The sequence below is a fragment of the Euwallacea fornicatus genome, chromosome 37, assembly GCF_040115645.1.
Source record: "Euwallacea fornicatus isolate EFF26 chromosome 37, ASM4011564v1, whole genome shotgun sequence".
Classification (NCBI taxonomy): Eukaryota; Metazoa; Arthropoda; class Insecta; order Coleoptera; family Curculionidae; genus Euwallacea; species Euwallacea fornicatus.
The window spans coordinates 24,010-42,822 of NC_089577.1; the positions used below are offsets into that span (position 1 = coordinate 24,010).

General features: G+C 38.8%; 4 protein-coding genes and 1 long non-coding RNA gene across 12 annotated transcripts; 2 read left to right on the forward strand and 3 right to left on the reverse strand.

Annotated features, from left to right (window-relative positions):
* Positions 1-291: 291 nt before the first annotated feature.
* On the reverse strand, positions 292-8,242 carry babo (TGF-beta receptor type-1 babo). 5 transcript variants are annotated; one of them, XM_066300637.1, is made up of 7 exons: positions 7,850-8,242; positions 6,877-7,012; positions 4,328-4,503; positions 3,650-3,895; positions 3,353-3,583; positions 2,543-3,253; positions 292-2,490 (listed from the first exon to the last, which is right to left on the reverse strand). In XM_066300637.1, exons 1-6 carry the CDS (start codon positions 7,914-7,916, stop codon positions 2,547-2,549), a joined length of 1,563 nt encoding a protein of 520 aa, XP_066156734.1. In that variant the 5' UTR covers positions 7,917-8,242; the 3' UTR covers positions 292-2,490; positions 2,543-2,546. The 5 variants fall into 5 exon arrangements, with proteins under 5 accessions (XP_066156734.1, XP_066156733.1, XP_066156737.1 ...); XM_066300636.1 differs by having other exon boundaries at positions 292-3,253; XM_066300640.1 differs by lacking the exon at positions 4,328-4,503 and adding an exon at positions 6,153-6,283 and having other exon boundaries at positions 292-3,253.
* A 349-nt stretch (positions 8,243-8,591) lies between these two features.
* Paip1 (Poly(A) binding protein interacting protein 1) lies at positions 8,592-10,415 on the forward strand. Of its 2 annotated transcripts, none has more exons than XM_066300656.1 (6): positions 8,592-9,057; positions 9,113-9,343; positions 9,408-9,680; positions 9,734-9,906; positions 9,966-10,088; positions 10,147-10,415. In XM_066300656.1, exons 1-6 carry the CDS (start codon positions 8,731-8,733, stop codon positions 10,232-10,234), a joined length of 1,215 nt encoding a protein of 404 aa, XP_066156753.1. In that variant the 5' UTR covers positions 8,592-8,730; the 3' UTR covers positions 10,235-10,415. The 2 variants fall into 2 exon arrangements, with proteins under 2 accessions (XP_066156753.1, XP_066156752.1); XM_066300655.1 differs by having other exon boundaries at positions 8,593-9,057; positions 9,963-10,088.
* Positions 10,416-10,450: 35 nt separating this feature from the next.
* LOC136349225 (leukocyte receptor cluster member 8) lies at positions 10,451-14,771 on the reverse strand. The gene is made up of 8 exons (XM_066300629.1): positions 14,541-14,771; positions 13,577-14,397; positions 13,183-13,523; positions 12,841-13,059; positions 12,527-12,788; positions 12,274-12,472; positions 12,015-12,222; positions 10,451-11,032 (listed from the first exon to the last, which is right to left on the reverse strand). The coding sequence occupies exons 2-8, from the start codon at positions 14,378-14,380 to the stop codon at positions 10,870-10,872; spliced, it is 2,196 nt and encodes a 731-aa protein (XP_066156726.1). The 5' UTR covers positions 14,381-14,397; positions 14,541-14,771; the 3' UTR covers positions 10,451-10,869.
* A 91-nt stretch (positions 14,772-14,862) lies between these two features.
* LOC136349250 (uncharacterized) lies at positions 14,863-16,883 on the forward strand. The gene is made up of 3 exons (XR_010733777.1): positions 14,863-15,044; positions 15,943-16,694; positions 16,756-16,883. It is a non-coding gene; the product is annotated as an uncharacterized lncRNA (long non-coding RNA).
* On the reverse strand, positions 15,512-18,701 carry sgl (UDP-glucose 6-dehydrogenase sgl). 3 transcript variants are annotated; one of them, XM_066300643.1, is made up of 10 exons: positions 18,480-18,701; positions 18,235-18,398; positions 17,531-17,668; positions 17,278-17,473; positions 17,056-17,222; positions 16,868-17,007; positions 16,619-16,694; positions 16,342-16,566; positions 16,138-16,287; positions 15,512-16,078 (listed from the first exon to the last, which is right to left on the reverse strand). In XM_066300643.1, exons 2-10 carry the CDS (start codon positions 18,391-18,393, stop codon positions 15,908-15,910), a joined length of 1,422 nt encoding a protein of 473 aa, XP_066156740.1. In that variant the 5' UTR covers positions 18,394-18,398; positions 18,480-18,701; the 3' UTR covers positions 15,512-15,907. The 3 variants fall into 3 exon arrangements, with proteins under 3 accessions (XP_066156740.1, XP_066156738.1, XP_066156739.1); XM_066300641.1 differs by having other exon boundaries at positions 16,619-16,690; positions 16,858-17,007; XM_066300642.1 differs by having other exon boundaries at positions 16,619-16,690; positions 16,858-17,007; positions 18,235-18,419.
* Positions 18,702-18,813: the final 112 nt, after the last annotated feature.

Below are 18,813 nucleotides of genomic sequence, written 5' to 3' on the forward strand. Positions count from 1 at the left end.
TAGCCACTTGAGTGACTTCCAATTCTCCTCTCTGGACGTACAGTCTATTTCAAATAGGCTATTCCTTCCTGCTGCAGTTCTCTCCGAGGGTTAAGGACGAAATCTGCTTAAATCTCGAATGTTCGACTTCGAGGGTCCACATGCGGCTATCGCATGAGTAAGTCGGGAAAGGTTTGACCGAGTGTCGCAAAGTTTACATGTTGCGACAATTACAGCGCGCGGTTTTAGGTTTCTCCTCGTTATTTGAGGGCTATGTTCTGGGTGAAATTTTTGCCAAATAAATCCCTCTGGTGTTGGAAGTATATTAATATATTTGCAAATATGTTTACAATAATAATAGTACCTCTACAATTCTAAATTTGCAACTAAAACAACTGTACACAAATGTAAACAAAAACATAACTCTTACAAAAAAGTTTTACCCTTAATTCGCTCTCAGTCCCTCAAAGTGGATTTTGATCCCCTTTTGGTGGCGTTAAAATCGACATTGGGGGCCAAGGCTACACCCTACGTTTGTAACAATCAGTAGATATTAAATAAAGCCTTTTTATACTTTGAATAATTCTAGTATAAATCAAAATTGTAGTTCTACTACTGACAAACTATCCTATAGGTTTAAAATCTATTGCATTTGTGTGTACATCTAAGTTGTCCTGAGGAAATTTGTATTTTTATCATTAAAGTTATATTAAAGGAAAAGTTATAATTCCTGGAGGGCTCTGTTCGCCCCCCAAGAGTAACTTTTAGCAGCCATGGCTAATAGAACGTGCTTCCCACTCGATATCGAAGTGAAACACGCAATTTTCCCATCTGAAAGTGTCTTTTACAATAAATCTTGACATTGAATTTGTACCATTTCTCTATTGTTATTAAAAAATAGGTTCTTCGAACACTGCAAACCTGCTCCTGCAAATGATGCTATTTACATTATTTTTAGTACAAGAATGACAAGTAGAACAATCAAATTCAACGACACAGTGCGGGTAACCTCCACCGCAGCCTCGCTGAATTTCGGCCCAATGGGGGTCCCCTCGATAACATTTATATGTAGGATTATATTAATTTGTTAAGAAGTGAGTAGTAAATGGGTTTTGCGTGCAAACGAATCTACGCTAATTTAACTCTCTTTCTCTTCTATCAGTCTTATGCGGTTAAAACTTGCCCTAAATGAATCGATTCTCTGAAAAGGTTTATAAGCTCACTACCACTATTAATGCTTAAAAATACAGCCTAATCCTAACGTGGCTAAGTCTAGGTAAAAATATATTTGTACAAAAGGTGAAGTAACTAACGCGACACCATTGCCGAACGATCTTGTTGTCACGTGGTAACGGTGCCACGTCAGGGAAAATGAAGAAATAAGCCTTATTACTGCAACTGCTAAGGTATAAGAAAATGACCGACAATGTCAATATTATGCTCAAAAACACTTTAGGAACTTCCATGAATCACACTCACTCACGCACTTTACGTTAATACGAAAACCATAAAAAAAACGCTCAGGAAAGGGGACAATATGGTATAAGGGATAATGACTAGTGGTAGTTTGTATAAACAGTATTAAAGTGCTGAAATAGAGGTCCTTCCTTGGATCAGTTCAGAGAAATGGAATGTCGGCAACGTGACGCTATGCTTTAAACGAGGGAAACAATTGCTGTTGTAGTTAGAAAATGTTCGCAACGTTGTTGCTCTTTCCGGGAAAATACTTTATATCTTTAAGATGTCAATTCTGTCAAGTTATTGATCAGCGAGGGTATACTATGTTTAGGCTAATATTCTTTAAGTTTTTAGTCGTAATATGACGTCATGAAATTGATTTTTAAAGCACCATTTAGTGTGTGCGTGTATCTGTCCGTCCAATGCTGATTTTCAAGATATTGCAACCGCCAGTTTCACATTTTTCACACTTTCCATATTATATAGAAATGTAAGAGGGAGAAGTATAGGTGTGACAGCAATCGATTCTCGAATTGGAAATTTCCCAAAATGCGATATTGTTGACAAACCGCAAATACGCGCACACCGAAGAAAGTCACACGGTTTCGAGCGTTTCCACATCTTATTTGACAATCGCTGCGTCTCCAAAAGTGACGTCAACCACCTTCAGAAAACTGACAGTCACAGCCGTCATTAACGAAAAAAAAGTAGTGGCTCTTGTCATTTTCGACATTGTCTCAATAACCCCTTTTACCTGTTAAAAACGTTATGCAATACCCTCGAATTAAAACGCGTCGCAGAGTTGCCGAACTATGCACGTTCAATAAAACTACTAAATTATGGAATGAATAATGTTACGTAACTATTTCTTGTAAAGGGCAGTGAAACTTTACCGAGTAAAAACCCGAAACGCTCAGAATGACAAGGAAGAACTCGCGTTAAAAAACGGACGGGTAATGGCTACCCGGAGTACTACAATAGCTTAGAATAGACTTTATAACAAAAACGAATCTCTCTTTTAATCTGATCACCGGCGTTCCTGGCAAGGAAGAGCTGGAATCGAGGCGCACGCTACTTGAAGGAAACTTGAATTAAAACTACTCACTCGTCTACATTTTGAGCTCCTCCGAGGTTCTGTAGTTAGACAGAGTCTTCTTTATCCTGAGAGCGGTGAGTCGCGCAGTGGCGTGGTGATACCAACACTCCTTCATTAGTTTCGTCATGATGTGCAGCGCGTCGCACGATTGCCAGCGGTTCGGAATGTTGGGCCGCTGCTTCTCGTAGCACACCACCCGCTTCATTTCGTCGATAGTTGGATCCGGCGGCACTGCGTCGAAAAACGGCAACTGGTACTCGTCGTACTTGCCGCCCACGTTGCACCGCATTGCCATCTCCCAAAAAACGAGCCCCAAAGCGTACACATCAGCCCTCTTAAATGAGTCGAACTGATCGATGTTCATTGTATCATCCAACACTTCGGGCGCCATGTATCGCTTGGTTCCCACACGATTGTTCAGCGGTATGTCCACGGTGTCGGTGGTGACATCGTGGCGTACTGCCAGGCCTAAATCGCCGATCGCGCACGTCCAGTTGGATTTGACTAGGATGTTCTTGGACTTCAGGTCGCGGTGCGCGATTGCAGGCTTTCCCTGAGTACCCATGATGTCCATGTGCAAGTGGGCGAGGCCAGTAGCCACGGACAGCGCCATTTGGATCATACTGTTGGTAGTTAGGGTGGTATTGCTCAGGAAATCGAAGAGGGAGCCGAACTCGTGATAGTCGGTAATTAGCCACAATTGGGTCCATGTTCCATTGTCTGCACAAAATAACCACGGGTTAAGAAAGAATTCTATTGTTCCTCATGTTCACGAATCGAATACATACACTAAGTGTCCGTAGACTGTAAACTACGTACCTTTATTGTCGGCAGCTATGAATCCCAAGATGTTCTCGTGCCGCAACATCACCGTCTGATAAATTTCCGCCTCGCGGAACCAAGACCTCTCCTCTCGCGAGCTAAAAATCTTCACGGCAACGTTCTCCCCTCTCCAGCGACCTCTAAAAACTTCACCAAACCGGCCTTGACCGATAATGTTCATCAGCTGGATCTGTCTGGCAATGGAACGCTGGACAAGTAACGGCAATCCTATATAGAGATAAAACGAATCAATAATTGGATGTTTCGACGGGGCGTAGCAAAAATTGAACTCACCGCTTCCACTCCCACTGGTAGTCATCTCAATCATATGCTTCAAACTAACCCCCTTGCTTAAAATCGGATGATCCGGGGTTTCGATGCTGTCGTCTCCTTGCTGTTTTAGGTGCTGATGCAGCCCCCTCCTCTTGTGAGAAGATGTTCTGAAGTAGTAGCAGAAGATGACTATAATGCAGCCGATGAGAGTGGGCACCGTGATGCACAGGGCTATCTCCAAGGAAGTCAGGTACGACGTTTCCGAGGCTATAATTCAGTTCGTTGATTAGCTCCATTCTCAGTTTAGTACTGGACTTGACGACTACAGAAATTAATGTTACGGACTATGTTATGTATAAATAAATCACATGCTAAAAGGCGTGCAACAGCAAAACAGTTTGATTTAAAAAAGCGCCATACAAGCAAGCTAAAGCGATACAGGCAAGCGTCAATGAAGACTCCGAGAGAATTAGAAGATGCACCTAAATAAAATTCATATTGAAAGTCCTTCCGGTGAAGCTCCGACGGGCTGGAATCCTGTCATGCTACCTGTCATTTCAAAGATTAATGGCCCCGCGGACGAACAACAGAAAAATGTCCATGGACACAAACGCCATTACATTGCGAACGAAGTTTCCCCCAAATAAATGACTAAAATGGAACATTCATTGGAAATGGTGAAGTCCCAATGCTGCTAACCTTGCAACTCTCTGCTGGGCCTAACGAAAGGTGTTGAAAGATCATTACAAAAATCCTGATCATTACAACAGGACGCCGCCCAAACATACTCTTCGCCCTGTCCGGTATCGTTACAATACTCCCCTTGCCTCCCCGCGAGACCAACCACTTCGGGGAACCCCTTATTACTGAAACATCTAAAAAAATACACACATTGCTCAAGTCTCTCCGAGGCTCTGCAAGCGCAGCAAACTACTAAATATAAATATATATATATATATATATATACATATATACATATATATATATATATATACATATATACATATATATATACATATATACATATATATATATATATATACATATATACATATATATATATATATATACATATATATATATATATATATATATATATATATATACATATATATATATATATATATATATATATATATATAATATAAAATAAATGTTCTTTACAAACACCTCTACCACCAAATCTACTGGTAATAAAAAAGTTAAGGCATCAGCTTTAGTCAAAGCTAGGAGGAAGGAAGGGTTAGCTAAGAAACTATAAGGAGCTATTTACATTAAAATAAAAAGAGAGACAGAAAGAGAGAGAAAAGAGAGTGTGAAGGACCTCTGAGACACCCTCGAAACAGCTGTAGGAGCGCGATTGCGTCCTTCCAACAAAAATAAGAGAAGAAAAACTACCAACAGCTACTACGTTGTCCTCGCCGGCATTTACCTGCAGGCCGTACGGTGAGGACGGGGTTCAAGCGCACATTGCAAAAGTCCTCATTTTTGCAGCACTCCATCCTGAAGCTGGCGTTTAGTTGATTGTGCGGCGTGTGGCAGAACATCGGATTGTTGGTGGGCAGGCCCAGGTTCTTGTCGAGGCATCTGGAATTGGGCACGTGGGGATTTGGTTCAGGGAGGACTACTGACTATTGAAAGATATGGCTTCCTATGTTTCATTTTTAGTGGAGGATTGGTAGCCAGCCGGTTTAAAGGAAGGAATTGGGGAGATTATGTGAAACCTGAGTCGTAACCACCCGACTAGCAACACGGTGTTAAGCATTGCGTTGCATTCTAATTTTTTTCAATTGCTATGGTATTTGGCTTATAATTCGCAGCAATTTTCAGGTAGTATGCCCCAGTCCAATTTTCAACAGTTTTCGAGACGTTTAAATTTTAAATATCCGAGTCTTTAGTTTTTCCTGGCTCATAATTTCTACTTTCTATATTGGCCATCCCACGCCAATTAATAATTCAACTTTGGCAACGTTGCCTAATCCCATTTGCAGCTTCCTCAGCATGCTGTCCTTCTCGCATTTAAAGACCACCGACATGTGCGGGACCATATTGGTTTGACACATACACATCACGGTGTTGCCATTAGCGACACATACTATTTGCTATTTACGAAATAATTCCTTAATTATTCTAAAAATAAATTGTGTAACCAAGAAACCACAATCATCGCCAAAAACAAAAACAATGGTATTTGTTGAACTTAACAGCAAAACAGTTTACAAAAGAGAGGTCAATGCATATTTAACGTTGGGAAATAAGATCGCGCTTCCTCGAACTCGATTCTGTAACGCTGCGGTTTTGTTGTATAATCCCTGGACACAAAATCAGCCAGTTAGCTTGCTGGAAAACGTCTATTGTCTACAACACTTGTTATGCTTAATAAGGACTTTTTGCCTGTTTTGAGAAACCACAATAAAACTAAAAAACGGTCACTCCGAGCTGTAATGTTAGTAATCTGTTAATAAGAAACTTGGGGCGTTTATCAGCAAAAAGGAATGGGGAGCACACTCATGGTTACCTTTACCAGCATCGAGAAAATTCTTGATTTCGTCAGCATTACAGAAATCATCAGAGCAACAGGAGTAGCTGCTAGTGTTACACTCCATTGGGGTTCCGATGTCGGGTGGGAAAAAATTTGCTTTATCATAGCAGCCTCTTTGGAAAGAAAAATAAATCTCCTTCCACTATGTATTAAGCACCTACTCAAGGTTGGTAAATCATAAAAAATCAGCAGACGACTACAAATTACTTTAGAAAATCTCAATTTCAAATTAGATGTTGGACATAAAGTCAAGTTCAAATGGGTGCATAGGTAGGGAATTTGAATGAATTTCGAGGAGCTGTGGTAGGAGAATCAGGGCTGGCATACCAATTATCACAAGGACTAAATAGTCATTCATTTAACAGGATTTTGGCGCTGTTATATCGCGTCTACTGAGAGGGTGTGGAATCTCAGATGAACAGGCAATAATCCATATTTTTCTATCAAAATTGGCTTGTTGACACTGCTCTTCATGACGACCTAATACATGAATTCTAAGCCTCTTGATTGGAAAACATGATAAGAGCCTAATGTTTCCTAAAGTACCCTGTTTACATACAATAAAGAGCATCAACAGGTTTCAACCTCATAAACTTTATTATTAGCAATTAATGAAAGTTGTACTTAAAATTCTAATGGCTTAAATGGGACATCACAAACGTTAAAAACGCTGGTCATTCAGCAAAAGAAGATAAACTGCACTTACCTAAAATTGTATACTACTTCATCTGAGTTTTTCTTCCTCTGGACTGAGGTGAAGCAGTACCCATCTGTCTCACAAGTACCGTTAGTGTCCTTACATATATTAATATCACATTTACATTTTAACATCGAAGATGCACCTAAAAAGAGAAATGGTCTCAGACACTTCAATTTAACATGAATCAAATATATGTAGAAATGAGTTTCAAATTAACAAAAATAGAGGAAAACAGTAACTTATCATATGATACTGAACAGATAAGTAAAATTGTCTATAAAGGGCCTTATCAAATGCTCTATCCATGCTAAAAAACATTGCTAGCAACAACTCTCTGCCTGAATAAATCTGCTCCTTTTTAAGCACTACCAAATAAAGAGCCTATAGGATCATCTTTTTCCACTGTGTCTTCACAATTCTTCTAATGTTTCATTAAATATAAAATTTATTAGTTTAAAACCTTTGGGTACACTACAGTTGGTTTTGCCTGCTTTCAAGTCAAAGACCCGATTTGTTGTTTGCCATAATTTAAGGACATATCTGCAGTCAAGCGAAATGTGAACACCTTACTTAGCAGTGGGGATACTGTGTCTAGAGCTTCCTGCAGTTTGTCCATGATTGTACTGTTGGGACAGTCTTTCACATACTCAGTTTAGTGGGTTTATCATTATTGTCCAAGTCTTTACCCAGTTGTAAGTCTACTGGGTACTAAAGTAGGTGTGTTCAGGGCATGTATATCACACTATTCAATGATTTTATGGACAAATTCTCCTGGGAACCTCATTAAAAACTTCATCTACACAACAGTTAATTTACCTCAACACATGTTACTTGAGCAAACTTAATGCCTGATCAATTCAAATCATTGTCCCTTTCAAAATGGAATATCAATGTTTCGGAACGTTAAAATAAACATTTAATTAGGCGATGTCCTACTGCCTACATGTTTGTGTAATTGGTTAATGAAAAAAGGACTTACCAGGAAGATGGATGAGGCAAGTAAGCAGTAAAACCGCGTGCCAAATCGTAAATCGGGGTCGGCCCATGGCGAACGTGATCTAGACCGCCTCAAAAGGAGAAATATCTCCCGGAATTAGCGTCTTTTGCCCGGAAAACTGGTTCAGTTAAAGAAATAAACATTTTTCTCCATGATACACAGACCGACTTTTAATGCTGTTCCACGCACTTGCTAGGGTCCGATTGGCAGCATGAGGCACAACACTTTAACATGGGTACAGCTCAATCTGAGGTCTTCTACATTTTGTTATTGAAAAGTTATTAATTGACGATTAAAATCATTAAAAAAAGAGCGAAAATCTTCCCTCAAGAGACACCATCAGGAATTGTCTAATAATAATTGATAATTAAACATTTTTTCTTTAGGGGGCGCTCGAGCGGAAATGGCAAGTTTTGATTGACATTTGGCACGTGGAAAAAGGCGGCGATTTTGAAATGAAAGGAGACCGTTAATTAATTTTACTTCAAAGTCTATTTATAATCTCTTCACACCGTTAAAAACTAAACTCTATTATTTTATTGTAATTTAAAATTAAAATTATTAATTGTATCTTGATAAAAACAATGGAAACGTGTTTGGAAACATAACGTTGCTTCACCTTTTTTCCTTTTCCAACAGCATACGGTTAACAAGGGCAGGACAACGGCTAAGCTGAACAGTGACAGCACTTTCTTGCACCCATTACTCTATTCAATACAAACCTAACCTCAAAAAAAGCTCAAGTCCAACGATTTTGCGCATTAAATAAACAACAAATTTACTATTCTTCTTGTGTTGTTTGTATTCGTGGCCCTATGTACCAATTTACCGGTTTACAACCGTACTGATTGATCATCGAAAACATGGAGCAAAAAGCTCAAGTTCTATGGGACCAATCATCGTCCAGCTCTCAACGCCCCATGCGACTCCCTAAAGGAGCCCCTGCCACAGAGAGCACAAGCCCCAACCTTGAGACCCCAATGCCACCAGAACCGAACAAAACTTTCGTTTTAAGGCCAGATGCCCCTGAGTTTATCCCTATGTTTAAGCCGCCCGCTCCAAGCCCTGATCATCTGGTGCAACAATTTCAAGCCATTCATATTACAGTCAAGAATGAAGGTCTACAGTATGTGAAGCACAGTACACAGGGCAGGCTTAGTAAGATTAGAAATTCTGTCCATGGTAGTGAGGTAAATATAATTACGTTATCAAGGTAAGTGTGCTAAATTTGATTTCTCTCCATAGCATAGTGGCGAGAGCTCAACAGGAGTTAGTAGTGTACTACCAGAAGTAACAGTTGCTAGCAGTACCAGTGATGATTCTCCAGATATGATAAGGCTGAAGCAAATAATTTCTTCCTTAATGAAGTATCCAGGCCAATTTGATAATTTACTGGTTGTTTTTATGGAAACTATTTATCCTTATTTCCACAATATAATTACTATGTCTGAGATAGCTAAGATATTAGTCAGCCAGGTAAGTTGTTTGCTGCTCTCAGGTGTTTCATTTTTAGCTTTAATGTATGATGCCCTATCTCTAGGCAATCAACTGCCCAAACTTCCGTTACAATGGAGTACGTCTTTGCTGGTACATCGAACAGAGATGTCCAGAATTCAGAGCAGAGCTGCATCTTAGATGTCAAATAGAATTAAATGAAAACCCAAATCAACAGAATGTGCTTCTTTTCATTGCAGAGTTATACACACAATTGCCTCATGACAGTTTATATGGAGCCCCCCTTCTTGACTCAATGAAGAAACTTTTATCTAATGGAGGAAATGACAATGTGAAGTGTGTCTGTCAGGCGCTGAAAGTGAGTCAATATGCCGACGGCTAAAGTTGTCTTCTCTATGTTTGCAATTGCAGTTGACAGGTTATTCACTTGAACAAAACCATAAACAGGTTCTGGACAATATATTTGTGCAGCTGCAGGAATCAACAAATTCCCTGTCAGATTCTATGTTGAGTTTTATAAATTCTGTGATTAATTTAAGAGAGTCTAATTGGGGGCGAAGTGCTACTGAGGGCTCCAACTCTGAGTAAAACTTGAATTATTGTAGTTATAGATGTTCTTAAAAAGTTTTTTTAATTTTAGTAGCTCTTCTGAGTACGATCAAGACTATGAAGAAATGGTGAATGGTATTTTGTATGAAGTCGACGGGCAAGCTTTGAGTACAGAACAACAAGAATTCCTGGCAGTTCATGCGAGCGATTACGACGGGTGAGTTTTTTCCAATATTATTCTTAAACGTAATTTTATATTTGTCTCTCAATTCAAGGGATGCTGATGACCTCTATGAAGAGATGGATGAGGAGATGGAAGAAGCTTTTGAAGAATTTTTAAAGTTAGCAAAGGGTAATTCCTAAGCCCTGTTAGAGTAGGGTGTTTGGCTATTTGCAGTGTTGATTATTTATAGTGATGATTTGTCAGTTGAAATATTGTCTTAATTACGAAACATACGGTGTAGATGTCGTTTGAATACTCTATGTTTAGGTCTAGTTGTATGTCATAAGTGTAAAAGCATTATTTAATACAGGCAACAGAAAACTCCTGCTTGAATACCCCGAATAACAAACTTAGCGTTCAATCAAAAAAACCTTTATTATTATTAATGATTACCAATAATACATACAATATAAATCGCCAATAATAAGTAAAGATAAATTAAACGTCGCAACTAAAATGTTGCGACGCATCCAGGCTTCAAATAGGGCTGCTGTGAGATTGCTTCACAGAGCTCGGGAAGTGCCCTCGAAGAAGGATCAGTGCGATCCTCAAAAACACCACTAAACGAACGGCATTGGAATCACTAGCCTTGGACATTTGCCTGTGCCGAAAATTTGTTCAGGACTTGAGACGAATATGAGATTCAACGTCATAATTATTGTTTAATCGCGTAGCGCTGGTCGGAGACAGGGGGCAAACGATTCTGAATCTCCTTATTTCCTTTGATTTTTGACTAATATAGTGATGAAGTTGGACTGGCGCTAATGAATTAGGGCTAAATATTGCCCAGAGAAGCCATACTACTTTTGCAGTCAACCGCGTTCCGGCTATCATCCGTAAACACCAATGAAAACGGCTCTAGAAACTCGAGGCACTCTTCCTCGCTTTTGAAAGCCAACTCTCTCACTAGGAATTCGGTGGTCACCGTCTGTCGGTAGCTAAACATAAAAGGAGAATTTTAGTACGTGCGGCGCCCATTTCAACGGGCGTGATTTCAATGAAAATGTTCCCGATACCGTTATTGATGCGTTAAATAGGTTCAATTGATCTGCAGGCACATGTTCATTGAAGAGAGAAATGATTAAATATGATAAATCGAAGCATAATCGGAGCAAACCTGAAAGAGAATTGTGTTAAGCTGCTGAACAAATTAACCTGCGGGTTATTCTAGGAGTTATTTTCTGTGGATCGGACACGGAGTCAATTAAAAAATCAATAATTTCTAATTTTTTTTTAACAACGAATCCCCAACACCGAATAAGTTGAATGTTGGTCACCAAAAAAAAATTAATTCAACAACGTGACCGTTACGAGGGCCCATTTGTAAATATCCAAATAATGTATTTTCAACGATTTTTCTGGGAAATTGTTTTGATTATTACTGCGGAGTCATAAAGAAATTCCATTAAAACACATTTTAACGCAGAGAAATAACTGAATGTTATCTTATCAAAGGTTCCGAAGTAAATATCAACATATAGTTTTCGACGTAATCTCGTATTATTCTCGAATGTATGCGGGCACTGTTTGATGCGAGTTTCTTGCATTGACAGTTGGACATACTCCAAAAAAAATTACTTTTAGTAAATCTTATTTTTTGAATTGCTGAAGAACTCTTAATAAGTTTAAAAAGTTGCGAAAATTCGGTACTCGAATTCCATTAAACACGTGTCAAAGTACGTACAAAAATATCTGAATGTTAATATAAAATTTTCGAAAGTAGGATTCGGCATATAATTTTGACGTAACTTAGCATGTTCTCAGATGAATTCAAGCGCTGTCTGAAGTGCATTTGCAGAGACAACCAGACACTGTCAAAAAATGGTTTTTAATCGATCCTCTTTTTTTTAAGTTACTGAGAAATTCTCAATAAACTCAGAGAATCGCGGAAATGCATATCTCAAACATAAACCAATTTACCTCTTGATGATGCACTTGAGGTAATCTTTCCTCTCCCTTTCTAAAAACCACTCAATCAAATATCCGGCCATTAGAGGCGCCTCCAGGTACAAACTGAACATTCTGTGGTAGTTACCGATGCCCCAGGCAGACTTGAATTTTAACGCATACGCTACGACCGAGTCCGTTTTCTCCTCGTCCGACAAAGACTTCATTATCGTCATTATATCTACAAATTCATACGTGTAAACCTTAAGGCAACGTTAGAAAACCGCATTACCCAAGGTATTTTTGGTAAATACATAATAGAGAATACGATAACCGGTGAATTCGTTCCGATTTTCACCGCCAGTCTCTGAATACAGAGACTTTAACTGGGTCTGGCATTGGTTAAACTCCTCGTGGTCGCCCTTTTCCAGAGCGATTCGGGCGTGAGTTTCATAAACCTGCACCGTGAACTCATTGCGAATACCTTGAACCTTTACAGAGGAAACTTTTATAAGGAAGACTATGGATTCTATTAAATAACTCACAGTCAAATCCTGCCGTATGCTCTTCAGCTGGTCGCATGCGTAGTAATAGTCCTGCTTCTGAATCCACCGGTCCTTAACGTTGGATAAGGCTTGGTTGAGCACCTCCTCGCAACGAACATCGCACGCTTCAGGGGCTTTCGTGAGGCGCAAAAATGATTTTTCAACGTCGCGACACGTGCCCTTGATGTGCATATTCGTTAAATCCAGTTCCGCTGAGTCAGTCGAAGAAGTAGTATCCATGGTGAAACTGAGCGAGGGTAACCTGAAGTAACAATTTAAAAATCCACCTATAAAAGGAGAGAAAGGTGACTTACTTACTAGCCACATTGAACCTGGCAGCTCTCTGTTGCAGCAGCTCGGAGTTCTCTTCCACGTCTTGGCCGAAGGTTTGGTAAAATGCCGCCTTTTTCTCCTTGGCTTTTTGCTTCTTAGTCTGTTTTCCCTTTTGCGGTCCAAGGCGATCAGCTAGCTTACCTTTTTTCTGCGGCGGCTTAATTACCGGCTTGAAATCTTCCTCTTCACTACCACTGGAACTAAATTTGAAAAAAATTATGTGATGTTTTACCTGGATATTGTAGATATCAGATATTAAAAATAGCCCAAATAAGAACTATGCAAAATTAATTATAATGGTCGCTTACTACTAAGACATTTACCTAGAATGTTTGGCACTCCTAGGACTCCGGCTCCTTCCCCGTCTGGAGGGACTCCTGGATCTTGACTTAGACTTAGACTCCCTGCCCTTATTCCGAAACATATTCCTCCCCCCCAAGCGTGCCCCCAAAGCTGGTGAAAGACCTTTTTTAGGGCCATGTTGAAACTGTGAGAGAAGCCCTGCCTTGATATTGGCCTGGCCAGTAAAACGGGGATTTTGGCTGTTTTGCTGCTGAGCCTGAGATTCAGAATGAATGCTTGGAAGAGGCTCTTTTGACCAATCTTTGCCAAGTTGGCCTTGTTGGTATGCTGCTGTTATTTTGCCTTTTAATATGATTTCCACCTGTAAGAAAACTGCAATTAAATTCATGTTCAAGTTAAAATTCATACATATACCTGATTCTTATCAATGGTGGTCTTGCACTTGGAATAACATTTATGTACATAACCTTTCAGGCTTTGGGGCCAATCATCAGTAGGATTTGCCCCAGATGTTTTACTATTGTTCAAAGTAAGTATTTGATTTGATGAATGTTCTGATTTTACAGCACTTTCCACACCACTTGCGCTACTATCAGGTTGACCTGAAGGGGCTGGTGGTACCTCTAAAGGAAGAGGGGGCAATATCTCTGGAGGAGGCTCAGGTTTAGGGATATTTTTAAAGTCCTCTGGAGGCAAGGGTGGAAGACCATTATTAAATTGAGATGGAAGAAAAACAGCTGAATATGTATTATTCAAAGCCTGATTATTCCGATTCTTCTTGCGTTTCTTTTTAGCTGCCCCACTATTTGGGGAATTTATCATAGCATTCTGATTGGGTAACCTTTTGCTGTTAATTTGAAACCTAATGGGTTTTACCCCATAGGGGTTTGGACTTCGAAAAGTCTGAGTAGCTGCACCTGGTAAAGGGGGTTGGGCCTTGCCCTGGAAATACTGATTAGTCCAGTTGAAATAAGAATTATAAGTATTGTAGTTGTAGCCTCCTTGCAAGCCTTGCATGTAATAGGGACGTGAGTTTTGTTGCCAAAAGTCTAATTGAGGAGGGGGGTTTGGTTGCAGTGGAGGGGTGTTGATGTTCGTGGCATTTTGAACGGGCTCCGGGGGGATTGGGGGTAATGGAGGATTGTCATCTGGAGGCAAGGGAGGCGGAGATATTCCCGGAGGAGGAGGAATAAGAGCCACGTCTGTTTCTTCAGACATTTCTACTGTGTGAAAACCTGAAAGTGAATGGATTGAGGCATATCTTTTGTTGGGTTATACTACAAGATAATACGCAAATCAGTAAATATGCACTAAATCTCTTCTCAAGTGCCGTGTAAATTTATTGCAAAAACGCCATTTTGACTCTGAAATGACTCACCTACAATTAGTGGAAAAAAAGGACCTTAAATGCGTTCCAAACAAGGTAATCTGTAAAGAAAACTGTTAAATAGTACTTAGAGATGCACGATTCACTGCAGATTAAGGAAAATCCATGAAAATAATTGGAAAATAAACGAATTTTCACTGCATTTCACTAGAATCAAATTACCAATCATTAAAAACAAGATGACTGGTGATGGGTTTGGCAGCTGGATGGTAATGGAGGACTGGGACAATTGTTTACGCTATAACGACACTCGATGTTTGACAAAACTCACCTTGAAGCGGGAAGATTTGCAGTTCATCTCTCTCACACCTCGTAAAAAGAACGGTCTTAAGAAAAGAAGAGATATACTTCAAATATTTGATTGTCTTTGTTTAACGTGACAACACCTCAAAAATGCAAGACATTTTTTTATATTTCCTGTCAAATACGAAAAGAAAAACAAACATAAAATAGATTAAAGACTGGGCACAAATTAAATACACCTATAGAATTCAGGTAAGTGCATTTTGTTCTCTATTAGAAGTTAGTAGTATCTCCATCAACTCAAAACGTACATTTATAATTTACTTAGTTCATGGTAATTAGTTGCCAAATTGCTGCCCGATGTGAACACATCACGCTATTTTCGAACAATTTACATGTTAGAAGACATCGTTTTCTTCAAAGCTTCAAGATCAAGACGTCAATTATTATAACTCTCAGTAGGCCATAGTGAAACATTTATCTTATAATTGGAAATAGTATTAAATAAAATCACAATAAACATCAAATATCTGTGAAAATATTCTTTTAAAAAATACCCAAGTCATAAACTGGACTTTTCTCTTCACAATGTGGAGTAGGAGGATCATTTAGGAAGATCATTCATATACCTACATTTAAAATTTTAGCTACATATTCTATCATTAAACCTTATATAAAATTCACTGTTTAAGCTGTATTGAAGCCAAATAAAGGCAATATGATATGTATAATATATTTCTTATAGTTTCCAAAATCAGAAAACTGAATTTGTCACATAAAACATTGCACCAATTTGTAAAGAACTTATTGCTAATACTTAATGTCTCTCCTACCTTTGTTTCAGAATAGGAGCAGGTGTATTTAGAGTACAAATTACACCACTGATTTGCCTCTAATTCTAACTTAAAATATGGTAGGAAACTAAGTATGTAATACAAAAAGATAGAACAACATAAACTGACCAATTTAAATCTGCAAATACTGTAGTTGTCAATACTAATATCTTAGGATTGGAATTAAGACCATAACTTCAACAGTTTTACTTCAAACTTCCATGACATCAATTTTGGAAATTGTGTAGCTAGCTAAACTGGTAGAAAATATCTTTAGAATATTTAAGGATTACTACTGAACCTTCTATTCTTTAAAGGTTGCCCCAGACGACTACCAATAGTCTCCACATGGAAACCTATTCTAAGAAGATTGTTGTGATCCAGGATTTTTCGGCCATCAAACATGTAGGCGGGCTTCATCATTTGATCATAAATTGTGTCGTAATCCAACGTCTAAAGCGTGATAAATGCTACAGTTCTAGTTAGAATTGAAGTGTAGCAATTGTGCATACCACAAACTCATCCCATTCGGTGCAAAGCACGATGGCGTGACAGTCTTTTGTGGCTGAATATGCGTCTTGATACACGCTGACGTGATTTTTCAGGGCCTCCTCAGACACTCCTTCGTACTTCAAATCTTGATAGATTTGAGAAACTTCCACCTATCAAAAAATTTTAATTTCCTTTTTGATATTTGACTACAAGAACAGGGGGACCTTTGGGTCGTAAACTCTGACAGAAGCCCCTTCGTCCAGCAAAGTTTTACACACGTAAAGGGCAGCACTTTCCCTAGTATCACCAGTATTTTTCTTAAAAGCAAATCCGAGAATGCAAATGTTCTTGCCGCTGACTGTGTTGAAAAGGCACTCGATGACTTTAGCCGTAAAACGATGCTTTTGATGCTGGTTCATGTCAATGACACTTTGCCAGTAAGCGGCTTCCTGAGGGCACAAAATAACTCGCAAAATTAAGAGAGAAAGAGGAGAAACTTACATGGGGCAGATTAAGGCACTCGCAGATGTAAACCAAGTTCAGAATGTCCTTTTGAAAACAGCTCCCGCCGAAACCCGTAAGTGAAAATAATCAATTTAATTAAATAATCGATAATAATAACACAAGCAACGAACTAGTGGATGGCCCCCACCATAATGTGGTAATGATGAAAGATAGGAGACAGAAAAGGACTTTGCATTATTATCATCATGTTCAATATTCACTTTTCATTGACACTTACCAATGGAGGCTTGTAGAAACTTGGGGCCTATTCTTGAGTCCAGACCAACAGCCCTTGCAACCTCAGCAATATCTGCTCCTGTAGATTCACAGACTGCAGAGAGGGAATTAATGCTCGAAATCCTTTGAGCTAACATTGCATTGGCTGCCTGCAACCACTATCATTATAAACACCAAGAGCTCATGTCTTTACATACCAATTTAGACAGCTCACTGGACCAAGTATTGGTTGTAAGTATTTTTTTCCTTGGAATCCAATGCTCATAGATCTGGCAAAGCTCCTCAATTGCCGCCTCACCAGCTGAAGACTCTTCTCCTCCTATCAACACCCTATCAGCATTTAAAAGATCTGTAATAGCGGTTCCTAAATATAACAAAAGCTTTAACCCAAACTATAACATGAAACACTCTTAGACAACCTTCAGCTAAAAACTCTGGATTGCTGAGAATTTGGTAGGAAACCCCTGGCCGTTGATTAGCTTTTAGAATTTTCATTATGCTCTCAGCGGCGTTTACTGGAACTGTGCTTTTTTCAACTACAATTTTGTTGCTTTTGGCAACGTCAGCAATCATTCGGGCAGCTCCTTCTACATATTTGAGATCAGGGGCTCGGCCCTGTAAATGGTATAGTTAGTGAATAAGGCCACTAAAGGAGAGTTTGGTTTTAGGTACTTTTCCATTGCCAAAGGTCTTGGTAGGAGTGTTGACAGAGATAAAAATAAGATCTGCTTCCACTATGGCAGCATTGCAGTCATCTGAGAAAAATAGGTTTTTGCCACGGCAGGATTTCACTACTTCGTCTAAGCCTGGCTAAAATTGACGAGACAATTGAATCGCCAAATATCACCATTTTAAATGTTAAGAGACTTCACTAATGGGCAAAACAAATGTGGAAAAATTTTCCAGAGGCAGCACTTGGTATTGCTAAACTTGAATAAGCTTATTTTTTAAAGATCAGTCAGGTTTGTGTGAACACTCAGCATTAAATACATTCTCAATGAAAGTGATGTCATCCAGCCAGTGCAATGAACAAAGTTTGCACATTCCAAATTTATCACCTTTTAAGCCTTACAGCATTAATATCTAAGTTGTCAATTTATATCTAGGGTGAGATAATTTGGTTTTAAAAAGGCAGACACTTAATGATCAAAAATGTTAATCCGATGATAATAACTAATAAACCTTGACATGTTTGAATATTATGCATATGTCACTTGATAATAATGATAAATTAAGACAGATTGATTTACCACACTGGGCAGAAAGTGTTTTAGGTAAAAGACTAATAATACCAAACATAAGCATCAAAATTTTAAATATTTACTTGTCATACAAATTCATAATGTTTCTGTTCAAAATATGTGCATGAAACTTACTTCATAAATAGGTAACTTCTCACTGTTCCATTGAGCGATTCGTTCTCTGCTCTTATCAACAACAGTGACTTTAATTTCAGGGCACTTTAGAGCTATAACACTGCAAGTGGGGCCCCCCACATATCCAGCTCCTAGGCAGCAAATATTCTTTACAACCATCTTAGCTGAAACAGATAAAAAATAATCTAAAAATGAAGAAACTGTTCTATATTACATAGAAGGGATGATAAAAATCAAGGACTTACTTGGAATAACGATCTTTAATTGAAAAAATCAAAGAATGGTGAAATGCGGCTTTAAGAAGCGATGTTTGTTGAAACTTTATGCGAAATTGTGCCTGATCGACATTGAAACGTTACCACGTCTTCAAATTTGGTGTCGGGGATTTGGGTTATTTGTAATATTCTGAGAACGTTTTAATCCATCGAACAAAATTCCTTGTTTATGTGTACGTAAACAAAAATTGGCTGAAAATGTAAGGTTATAATATTAATAAAGGTCACTACTATAAAAATTTCGGAAAGTAAGCAAACCTTAAAATAGGCAACATCGCGTTTAATAAGATTCAAAACAATCTTT